Source organism: Suncus etruscus, chromosome 9, assembly GCF_024139225.1.
Source record: "Suncus etruscus isolate mSunEtr1 chromosome 9, mSunEtr1.pri.cur, whole genome shotgun sequence".
NCBI classification, from domain to species: Eukaryota; Metazoa; Chordata; class Mammalia; order Eulipotyphla; family Soricidae; genus Suncus; species Suncus etruscus.
The window spans coordinates 116234510-116246883 of NC_064856.1; the positions used below are offsets into that span (position 1 = coordinate 116234510).

The 12374-nt window shown below is 38.5% G+C and overlaps 1 protein-coding gene across 1 annotated transcript; it reads left to right on the plus strand.

Moving 5' to 3' along the window:
* The first annotated feature begins 910 nt into the window (after window positions 1-910).
* On the plus strand, window positions 911-12114 carry LOC126018848 (histone-lysine N-methyltransferase PRDM9-like). The gene is made up of 2 exons (XM_049780941.1): window positions 911-1080; window positions 11048-12114. The coding sequence occupies exons 1-2, from the start codon at window positions 942-944 to the stop codon at window positions 12112-12114; spliced, it is 1206 nt and encodes a 401-aa protein (XP_049636898.1). The 5' UTR covers window positions 911-941.
* Window positions 12115-12374: the final 260 nt, after the last annotated feature.

Sequence of the window (12374 nt, forward strand, 5' to 3'; positions counted from 1 at the left end):
CAAGAAGTGAGCATGTAGAGTGGTCAGAAATTGCCAGTGACAAAACAGCGCAACCAAGCAAATCTCAGCAAACCCCAAGTTAGGACCAACCATTTCTGGTCACCTGGGCTGCCACCCCAGAAGGCCTGGAGGCCGGGTGCAGAAGAGGGGAAGGCTGGGAGCCTATCAAGGCTCCCAGCGCACCCAAGTTAGGGAGAAGGCCTTCCACATGGGGTCTCCCCCAACCCCTGCAGTTTCAGGTTGTTTAAGAAAGTGATCTATTGAATGGATTGTATAAAAAGTGGCTAGAGTTTATTTTCCTAAACCAGCGAGGTTATCTGAGTATGATAAAAAATACTGCAAACTAATTCATTGGTTTGTTCAACTGGGTTTTGAGGTATATATTTTCTTTTTTTTTCTTTTTGTTTTTTGGATGCCAGGATTCGAACCACCATTCTTCTGCATGAAAGGCAAACGCCTTACCTCCATGCCATCTCTCTCCGACCCTGAGATATATATTTTCTAGGAAAAAGAAGTGCTAGGTGTCCAATAGCTTGGAAATATATGGTATAAATTGAAGTATCCTTATCCAAATGCACTAACATCCTTGTTGTTTTGGAAAAGGAGGGTTGATGGGAGGGACCGGAGGGTCCTTGTCTCCACTCAGACACAGACCAAAATCCTGAAATGGTACAGGATTGTAGGGAGATCAGGACCAGCAGCAGCCTCCAGCCTCCTTTTGGGCTTTGACGGTTCTTGGTTTTCTCTTGGCTATTCACTCATTGCTCACTCCCTGAGGGACTCGGGGAAGTATTGGGGCTCCGCTGTATTATCCCCCTCAATTAGACTCTTTTATTTTAACCTACTCTCATCTTTTTGATAACCAACATGCATATGGAGAGCAGCAATTCTGTTCTTCATTTGTTCTGCGATTTGGCCATTTTCATTAGGGATCCAGACTCATGCATGGACTGCTGTGCCCTTCATTGTCTCTAACCCAAGATTGTCCTTCTGTGGCAGGGTATTTTGGTGTGAAGCCTGTGCTAATCACCTGGTTAGAAGGAGGAGTCCTGGGGAGGCTGCCACGAAGCCTGTTCGCCGGTGAGTGTGGAAAGAGCCTACTGTGCTCAGGGTTTGGTTTGGATATGGATTGCCATGGGCCTGTGTGAGATGGGGGCCCTGGGCTTGGATCTTGGGACTCCCAGAGCATTGGTGCATGGCCTCTCTTGCTCCCTTTCAATTCCCTTGATGCTGAGTTCCAGAATAATCTGCAGCTTTGCTCTCTTACCTTTCTTTGCTCTTTCTTTTTCCATGTCTGTGGATGTTTAGAACATATCCTGAGATTCCTTCACCCCCTGTTTGTGCACTCAGTGTGGTTGCACAGCCTCATGTTGGGGTGCCCTTCTCAGGCCCCTCTGTCTTTTTCCTTTACTCTGACCTTTGCCCTTAGATCATTATAGGGTTTTTGATATCTCCAAGGAAGTGATTTTCTCTCCTTTATTTTGAGGTTCCCTCAGTGATAATAGTTGGGGTTAATCCTGGCCCCATGCTTCAGGAATTGCCTCAAGGCTAACAGCCCCCTGCTGTTTCTCCTGGCCCACTCAAAAATATATTTTGTCTGTATTTTAAACTATTTATGAGCAAGCCCAGCACTTAGCTAATATAGATTTTGTCAAGCTCCTCACTGTGGTGCTCACAACCTGTCTTGCCTTTTCATGTCACCTTATTTAGTACCTGAAAACAACATGTATTCACTCTATGTTGCCGCTTTAACCAGGTTTCATTCAACTAATTCTTTTTTTTCTTACTTGCTACCCTCAACTTATTCTTTTTTTAATAATTTTTATATAAGCTCCATGTTTATAGAAATATTCAATGAGGGGGGAGGTCAAACCCCTTGTTGATGGTCTCCAAGTCAAAGAATGATTCCCAAAAAGATAAATTGAATCCCATTCTTCTGTCCCCCCTTTTGGGGGAGACTTTGATAATAATATCTGACGTGAATAATCAACGAATGCAAAAGATTAGGGGACCAAAGGTTTAGCAAAGAAAGTCTTTTGTCAGTTGCAGCCAGCTCCAAAAAGCAAACTGAACAAGCCGTCAGTTCTGGCAAAAGAGCTCCCTATGCCTCCCCAACAAGCTATTTATTTGTTTCCTTAATCACCCCCATCTGGAAGATCCAGGTGGGATGACAGGCAAAAACATTATTACAACAATCACACAACAATTCCCCCTTTTTTGTAAGCAAACAATAATAGTATACAATACAATACAATAATAATATACAATATAATACAACACTACATAATTACAATTACAAAACTTTAATGAAATATTAAATACTATAAAATTAAAAACATTAATTTCAATTAATTAAAAACATTTAATTACACTAATAAATTAAATATACTTTAAAAGATTTTAATCATAAAAAATGCAAATACATAAGTTAAAAAAATTTTTACCGGGTTCAAAGTTACTCTCAAAAAATAAGGAGTATAGAACTCCTAAAAGTCCAATCAAAGACATTTGATGAATCAGGAAAGACGAGTTGTAACTTGATATAGGACACAGCACTGGAACAGTTAATGATGTATTCCTCAGTTCGATATCAGGAGGCTTACAATTGTGATGAGATTCCTACAAATAAAATGTTAAGAACTAGGAAGAGGGCCCGGAGAGATAGCACAGCGGCATTTGCCTTGCAAGCAGCCAATCCAGGACCAAAGGCGGTTGGTTCGAATCCCGGTGTCCCATATGGTCCCCCGTGCCTGCCAGGAGCTATTTCTGAGCAGACAGCCAGGAGTAACCCCTGAGCACCGCCGGGTGTGGCCCAAAAACCAAAAAACCAAAAAAAAAAAAAAAGAACTAGGAAGAAAAGATGAATTGTGAGAAATAATAAATTAAGGCATAAAGTGTCAGGAAAAGAAAACCATAAACAAAAATTACAAAACCTATAAACATGCAAATACATACTATACAAAATTATGAAAATAACACTCACTTATAATTGCCAAAAATATCTATTAGACAGGAATCAAAATAAAGCCAAAGGAAAAATTTTAACTGAATCAACAAAAAACACTTTGAAAATACAATAATGAAAAAACTGTTTAAATAAATATTTCAAAATAACAAAAAATTATAGTAACGAAAAAAAATTTTAAATCAAAGTCGAGTAAATCTAGACAATCAAGAATTTCATACACAACATGACCATAAAATTCTATAATACAAATATGAAACAATAAATATATTATAATCAGTCATCAATAATAAGCATTGTGAACAGAGTCTACCCAAAATTATGGTTATATCAAAACTATAATTATACCTCCATCTCAAAATCTATGTTGAGAGCAATTAAACACTGATGTTACAATGAAAAGTCAAAAGTTGCCAAATGAACATATATCGATACACAATCATAAAGCAACATTAAATGATTAAGAATCTTTCATATAGGTCTTAAGTAACATCAATATTTTGCAAAATCTTCTAATAGTGACCTAAAACAATACTGAAATTAAGGCATAAATACATCATACAAACAACCACAATGGGGATTCATTGTATTCTTTCCTATTAAGCAATCATACCTAAAAATGACCAGTAAAACATCAATGATAATTGACAAATAAAGGAAATGATCATTAAATATTCATAGTAGATCTCTGAGAAATATAAAACAAGATATATGCTGCTGTAGATTTTATCGATACAATAGGGATTTTCTTGATCTTCTTATCATCAAAATTGATCCAATACTGTTCTGTGGCAATTTTACAATATGAAGTACAATGTCCATAATGAACTTGACCAAAATGATTTGATACTGATGATAAATTATATTTTTCAATCTTGTTATTATCTTCTTCAGTGAATTCTGCTAAATTGAGGTCTTCCAAAGGAAAATTCACATAAGTGTATAATTTTTTAATCTGTTTTCCATCAAAAGCAAAACGTTTCAAATGAATTATCAATACGGGAGGTATTTTCCATAAATATGTTTTCTTTGAAAAATTCCTTTTAGTGTTGCAATTATAACAGTGAATTCTATTGTTATCTCTCAAATCTTCTTCTTTAAAAAATTCAACAAGGCATTCCTGTAAAGTACATTTATCTGCAGACTTGACAGCCAGGGACAATTGAACAAATGTTTCATAAACCTCAGACTTTTGGTAACATGTAAGACACTGTAGTATAGATTTAAACTGTCCTTGAAAGATATCATAGATAATAGATTTGCAAGCTCTAAATTGTTCATATTTATCATTGTCTATAAAGTGTACAGTTTTATCTGTTATTGAATTTTTAAGCAAATCTTGTAGTCCTTCTATAAGAAACATTAATAATTCGTGAGGATCCTGTTGGTTGTGTCCAGCAAATTGGTCATTGAGTAAACTTATTGTTGTTTTGAAGCTTTCAGGATTGAAATACTTATGGCATCCATTTCCCATGATTTTGATAAGATGACCAAATTCATCTGCTAATTTACCTTTATGTCCCTTTGGATTTTCTCTGTTAATATCTTTTTTATAATGATCTTGATAAAAATACTGAGTCAAGTCTGTAATATTATACAAGCATTGCAATATTGAATTCATGTAACATGAGTTACCCAAATTTTGTAATCCAGTGAAAACAGGTTTCTGTTTTTCTATTTGTAGTCCAGACTGTAAGGATTTTTCACTTTTGTCAGATTCACTGAGAATATGAGGTATGAAAGTTAATCCCTCACTTACTTTCCCAGTCACCTCAGCAGCACCACAACTGTCAATATCTTGAGCACTCTGTACTTGATGTGGGGAGGAATCTATAGTCCTAGCAACCTGACCTTGATCATCGGGGCCAGTCCGATTTCTAACAAGACGCAAGGGGACCCAAAATTTCTTAGGAGGGTTGTCATTTGTAGAAACATAAGCATAACCCCTCCCTCTCAAGAGGAGAGAACCAGCAATCCATTTTTTATCCTCTTTTATCCAAATTGGAATATTTGTTGTTTCTTGTCTCTGATTATCTTCTTTAAAATGTTTTTCCCCTGCTGTATAGCTCTCTCCCTGAGGTAAATTTAGATAATTTAGTGTAATGAGAGTCAAAGATAACAGCTCCGTTGGCATTAAACCTCTTTTTCTATTCTTTTGCAATTGAGTTTTCAGAGTTCTATGGGCTCTTTCCACAATTGCCTGTCCTTGACAATTGTGGGGAATTCCTTTAAGATGTTTTATCTGCCATTCATTACAAAAAAAATCAAAAGTTTTACTTATATAAGAGGGTCCATTATCAGTCTTAATAGAATACGGAATACCCATAACAGAGAAACATTGTAAAAGAAAACTGCAAACTGCCTTAGATTTTTGGGAAGACATAGGAATTGCCCAAATAAATCGAGAATATGTATCCACTACCACATGAAGGTATGGTTTTTTGGGAAATAAGTCTGTTTGAGTTACATCCATTTGCCACAATTCGTTAGACTGCAAGCCTCTTGGATTTGCTCCTGCTATATGAGTCTTTTGTGCTAGCGGGGCACATATGTTACATCTTTTTATAATTTCTCTCGCTTGCCTCCATGGAATTTGATAATTTACATGTAAACGACGAGCATTTGTGTGTAAGGCTGAATGTTCTTCTACAGGTGATTTAAATATAGGCATTGCCAACAAATCAGCAGTTTTATTTCCTTGAGCCATTGGCCCTGGAAGGCCTGAATGAGCTCTAATATGTGTGATGAAGATAGGTTCAGTTCTTTTTTGAATAATGTGTTGTAACTTTTTAAATAAATTCTGTATAATAGGACTATGAGAATTGAGGGAGGCAGTGGCTATCACCGGGCATAAATTTACAACATATAAAGAATCAGAAACGACATTCATGGCTTCATGTACATTTTCTAATAGATAAATTAATGTTGCTAATTCAACTTTCTGTGCAGACTTATATTTGGTTTCTATCGTTATGTTCATATTTTCTCCGGTTATTCCGCCCCGTCCCCCGCTTGATCCATCTACATAAAAAACTTTTGCATTGGGAATAGGAGAATCCCTCACAATTGAAGAGATAACAAACTGAGTCTTTTTCAAAAAGTCCCAGGTCTTTCCTTTTGGATAATGAGAAGAAATTTCTCCTGTAAAATCTGAGAGAGCCCTTTGTAGAGATTCATTAAGAGGCAATATTGACTCAATTTCCTTTTTTGGTATTGGCAATACTATTATATCTGGATCAAAACCTAACAAAGATATTGATCTGAGTCTTGCTTTGATAATCAATTCTGAGATTAGTTGCAGGTAAGATATCACAGACTGAGGCTGTTTGTTATGTAAATACACCCATTCCAAAGGACCAGCCTGTTGCATTAAAGCCGCAGTAGGTGTTTCTTTTGTAGGAAAAATTAATAAAAATACCTTCTCTCCAGGGATAAATCTTAAGAGAAATGATTTTTGCAGTCTGTTCAAGAAAATGTCCAATTCATTTTTAGCAGCTTGTGTTAAATTTCTGGGACTATCTAATGCAGGATTACCTTCCAAAGTTTTAAACAGATTAAACAGCTCTGCATTTGAGATTCCTAGTGCTGGGCGGAGCCAATTTACATCACCCAAAAGTTTCTGAAAGTCATTAAGCGTTTTAAGGTTCTCTTTTTTTATGGAAATTTTTTGTGGACGTATTGATGTTCTGTCCAAAATAAAGCCCAAGTATTGATATGGTGGCATGGTCTGTATTTTTTCTAAAGCTATTTTCAGTCCTGCCATTTGCAAACAATTGATCACATAAGCATATAATTTCTGTAACTCTGTTTCATTATTCATTGTAATTAAAATATCATCGGTGTAATGATAAATTATAGCTTGGGGAAATCTTTCACGAGCAGGGCTCAAGATTTTGTCCACAAAATATTGACACATAGTTGGTGAATTTAGCATGCCCTGAGGGAGAACAGTCCACTGAAAACGCCTGCAAGGGTGAGTATTATTAATAGAAGGAACTGAGAATGCAAAACGGTGTTTATCATCTGGGTGAATAGGAATATGATAGAAACAGTCTTTTAGGTCAATTATAATTAGTGGCCATTCCTTAGGGATTACTACAGGTGATGGTAAACCTGTCTGTAATTTTCCCATAGGTACCATAGATAAATTCACAGCTCTCAGATCCATTAACAATCTCCATTTACCAGATTTCTTTTTTATGGTAAATACAGGTGAATTCCATTGAGAAAACGAAGGCTCAATATGTCCTAATTTTAGCTGTTCTTCCACTAATTCTGTCAGCACCTTTAATTTATCAGTTTTAAGGGGCCACTGGCCTATCCAAATTGGTTCATCAGATTTCCATTTTATTTTTATTGGTGCTGGGGTTTTTCTGGCAGTGGCCCCTACCAAAAATTTTGGGTTTTTAATTCAGAAGAAGGTTCAGGCTCACCTTGAGCTAATGGAATATGGAATTCTGCCTTCCATTGTTTATGCAAATCACGGCCCCATAGGGATGGTGAGAATGGGCCCACATGAGGTCTAATAATAGCCTTTTGATTTTCTGGGCCATAAAATACCATGATTCTTGTGCTTAACAAGCAAGAACTCAGGCCTCCTATTCCTTTTAACGAATATGGAATTTCTTGCAAAGACCAATTTTTTGGCCATTCTTTATCAGAAATTAGTGACCTGAGCACCTGTGTCTATCATTCCATTGAAGAATTGCCCTTCTATATTAAGTTTAATCATTGGATTTTCATCTTTACATTTAGTAATCAGAGCCAATAATGGGTTTTTGGCAGCCCCTGGATCTGTGCTTCCAAAACCTCCAGTTCTTATCTTATCTGAAGTCCCAAATTTAACATAAGGTATTATTACTATTTGGGCAATCGTCTCCCCTTTTTTGAAAGTCCAAGTAACTGGCACATTGATAACTACAATAATTTCTCCCTTTGAATCTGAATCAATAACACCTGTGGTTACTGATATACCTTTTACATTAAGGGAACTTCTGCCCAGAATCAAACCCATTGTATCTGGGGGTGGTGGTCCCACTATGCCTGTGTGTAACATAAGGGCATTCTCCTGGGTAAATTGTAATGTTCACTGGGCAAGTTATATCAAGCCCAGCACTGCCCACAGTGGCATGTGTTAATTCATTAATTGAGATTAATCTTCTTGGGCTGGGCTGGGGAGAATTATGGTTTGATGACTTTGCCCCTGATTTGTAAGGGCCTGGGGATTGGCCCTGTAGGAGTTTCCCTGTTTTTTAATTGTAGATCCTGGAGGAACTGAATTTAACAAAAGACGGCAATTTCTTTTAATATGCCCTTGTTTTCCACAATGGTAACAGGCAAATTGTCTCCTAGGGTTTGTATTAAAACCTCTTCCTATGTTATTATTATGGGGATTTCCAGATCTACAGTCTTTCGCCCAGTGGTAACCCTTATTACATTTTGGGCAAAGACCTGGTTTTCGGGCAACTTTTTGTCCCCTTTGGTAAAGAGGTATATTTCCTTTAGTAATCGCAAAGGTTTGCACCTGATCTGAATTTGCTAATGAATGGGGTATATCATAAACATTCCTACAGGCATATAAAAATTCATTTAAATCAGCTTTTTCCTGCAATGGAGCCAATACCAATTTGCAAGCTGAATTAGCATTATGATAAGCCAAACATTTTTCTAGAAATTTCCTCACCTCATCATTTTTAACTTGTATTTTTAAAGCATCTTTGAGTTTAGCCACAAATTCTACATAAGGCTCTTGGGGACCTTGGATGATTCTTAAAAAGGTTCCCTCACCAGTACTGTTAGTATCAATTCTTTCCCATGCAGATAATGCAATGTCTTTAATTATTTTTGAGATTTCCTTGGGTAAAGCTGCTTGTGTCTGTATATCTGAATATTGATTTTCTCCCATTAATAATTCATATGAGAGATTAACCCCTGCCACTCGTTTTTTGGTTCCATCTGGACTATATAGTTTGGATTTCACACCCTCTGCATATAACATTTCCCATTCAGTTCGCTGTTTAGATGGCAGGCATATTTCAGCAAGTTTTTTAAAGTCATGCAGAGTCCAAATTGATTTTCGACACCACATGCTTAGTACCTCCTGACAATATGGAGAAGTAGCCCCAAATTCTTTACATGATTTCTTAAACCGTTCCACATCCTCCATTTCGAGAGGTTCATAACTTGAAACATATACTGTTTGAAATGGAGTTGAGGCCGGATTAGCAGAAGTACCTTGCACAGGACTCTGATTTCTGAGGTGTGGGATACTAGAATGTGGTTCATTGTCTGAGTTGGCACTAACATGTGAGTCCATATTGTGAACAGAATCAGGACTCCCTTGTGGACTTAGCACTGGAGGCTGATCATCAGTGTCAAGATCTTGATTTGGATTATGAGTATCTAAATTACGTGTCCGAGTTGATTTTTTACTGGCAATTTTTTTGCTGCCAGTGTCAGATTTATCAGCCTGTATCTTAGTCTGAATTTTCGTAGGAAAAATTTTTTTATTGTCCATACTAGTCATCACTTTACAATTTCCACATTGTCTATTTCCTAACCACCAGCTAATGCCTATGCATATGGTAGTCATATTAGCCAACACAGAAATTCCACAAACTATGACTAATGGAGACCACTCAAGCAATGCAAATATTGGAGTAGAAATTTTTGATTGAATTGTAAGCAGCAACCATCCAACGACAATGATATTTACTAGTATCAAACCAAGTGGTTTATATCCAAGCAGAGTAATGCACTTGAGTAATGCCAAACCGATGTATTTAATAACAGATGGCATAGTGAGCGTGAGTATCCATAATAACCAGCCAAGGATCTCCAGAGGTAACTTCCAATAAAACATTTCACTTACAGTTCCAGAGGGTCCAGATTCACCTGTTCCGGGCGCCAAATGAGGGGGGAGGTCAAACCCCTTGTTGATGGTCTCCAAGTCAAAGAATGATTCCCAAAAAGATAAATTGAATCCCATTCTTCTGTCCCCCCTTTTGGGGGAGACTTTGATAATAATATCCGACGTGAATAATCAACGAATGCAAAAGATTAGGGGACCAAAGGTTCAGCAAAGAAAGTCTTTTGTCAGTTGCAGCCAGCTCCAAAAAGCAAACTGAACAAGCCGTCAGTTCTGGCAAAAGAGCTCCCTATGCCTCCCCAACAAGCTATTTATTTGTTTCCTTAATCACCCCCACCTGGAAGATCCAGGTGGGATGACAGGCAAAAACATTATTACAACAATCACACAACATTCATAGTTGAGTTTTAGTCATAAATTGTACACTGCCCTTCACCAGTGCAACTTTCCATGCACCAGTGTCCCCCATTTCCCTCCCCTGCAATACCCCACTTCTGTTTAAGACTGGCATTCGGTTTCTCTCTCACACAATCATTGTCATGCTAGTAGTGTACTTACTGCTCCTATGGCAAGGTTCATATCATGGACTTGTCTTGCTGGCTCTCTGTTTAGTCTGTCTATTATTCTGGATATTATTACCTAACCCTAAAAGTCCCTAAATATTAGTTCAAAAGTTCCAGGTTAGAGGTCGAAGCAATTGCACAGTGGGTAGGGTGTTTGCCTTTCATGCAGCAACCCAGGTTCAGCCCTTGGCATCCTATATGATCTTCCCCAGCTAGTACATAGTACTTGCTTGAGTGAAAACAGAGTAATTCCTGAATACCCTGATGTTTGGCACAAAAAAAGAAAAAAAGAAAGAAAAAGAAAAGCAAAGAAAAGAAAAGAAAAGAAAAGTTTCTGGATACTTACTTTTTGAATTTTGCGAGATTTAGTGAATGCAAATAGAATGACAAAACACAATTTAGGGGCCAGAGGTATAGTACAGCATTCCATAGAGTTCTTCAAGCCTGCCAGAAGTGATCTCAAAGCAGAAACAAGTCTTGGCACCTCCAGGTGTGGCCACAAAATCCAACCAAACAGAAAACCCCACCATTTTATCTTGCTTTATCAACAAAATAAGGAAAGCTAGGAGAATAGACTTTAGCAAAAGATAGAGCTATGGTTTTCAGACAGCCTTGTCAGCATCTACTCTGACCAAAATCTTTCTCTTTCAGCTGAGCTCAAGCCGGAAATCCATCCTTGTCCCTTCTGCTCTCTCACCTTCTCCAGTCATAACTTCCTCAGTCATCACATGAAACAAAGTCATCCCTCTTGGATCCTCCTGGGAACGTCTGCAAGAAAGCACCCTCAATCAGAGAATTCCTATCCACATGATGAGAACAGATGTAGGCAGCATTCTGATCCATATGACAAACCAAAGAATGGCATACTTGAAAGTCAAAAGCACAAAGAAAGCTCTATACGTTCGACTAATGGTAGGAAGCATAGAAGAATTTCAACAGCCTTTTCTAAACTACTTAGTGGTCAAATAGATAACTCTAGTAAACAGATGACAATGGAGGAAGACATTAACACAGACCTGAAAGAAAATCCAAAGGACATTGTTGGAGTAGTTCCAGGGATAGACTTGCCAATAACTTTAAGAGACAAGTATGTAAGGCTTGGGCAAGGCTCCTGTGATGGATCAAATCTTATCGCACATCAAATGACTCACACAGGGGAGAAACCCCATGTTTGCAGGGAGTGTGGTCAAGGCTTCAGTGTGAAATCAAATCTCATCAGACACCAGACGACACACACAGGGGAGAAGCCCCATGTTTGCAAGGAGTGTGGACGAGGCTTTAGTCAAAAGTCACATCTCATCACTCACCAGAGGACACACACGGGGGAGAAGCCCTATTCTTGCAGAGAGTGTGGGCGAGGCTTCAATCTGAAGTCAAATCTCACCAAACACCAGAGGACACACACAGGGGAGAAACCCTATATTTGCAGGGAGTGTGGACACGGATTTACTTGGAGTAAAAGTCTCATCACACACCAGAGGACACACACGGGGGAGAAGCCCTACGTTTGCAGAGAGTGTGGGCGAGGCTTTGCTCGAAGGCCACATCTTACTGCACACCTGAGGACACACACAGGGGAGAAGCCCTATGTTTGCAGAGAGTGTGGCCGAGGCTTTGCTCGAAGGTCACACCTTACTTCACACCAGACCAGACGACACACATATGGGAAAAGCCCTATGTTTGCAGGGAGTGTGGGTAAGGCTTTGGATGGAAGTTAAGTCTCATCAGACACCAGAGAATGCACACGGGGGTGGGGGGTGGGGGGGAGAAGCCTTATGTTTGTAGGGTTTGTGGGCATGGCTTCAGTGAAAGGTCAAGTCTCACACACCAGAGGGCACACAGAGGAGAAGCCCTATGTTTCTGGAGAGTGTGGACCAGGCTTTGGTCGGAGGTCACATCACACACAGAGGACACACCGGAGAAGTTCTACATTTACAGAGAATGTGGGTAATGCTTCATTTACAGGTCACACAAGAGA

Excerpts from the sequence above, each read along its gene's own strand:
- LOC126018848 (XM_049780941.1), top strand. The coding sequence starts at position 942 with ATGCATGGACTGCTGTGCCCTTCATTGTCTCTAACCCAAGATTGTCCT. Across the intron at positions 1,081-11,047 it reads GCCACGAAGCCTGTTCGCCG|CTGAGCTCAAGCCGGAAATC; the intron begins GTGAGTGTGGAA and ends TTTCTCTTTCAG.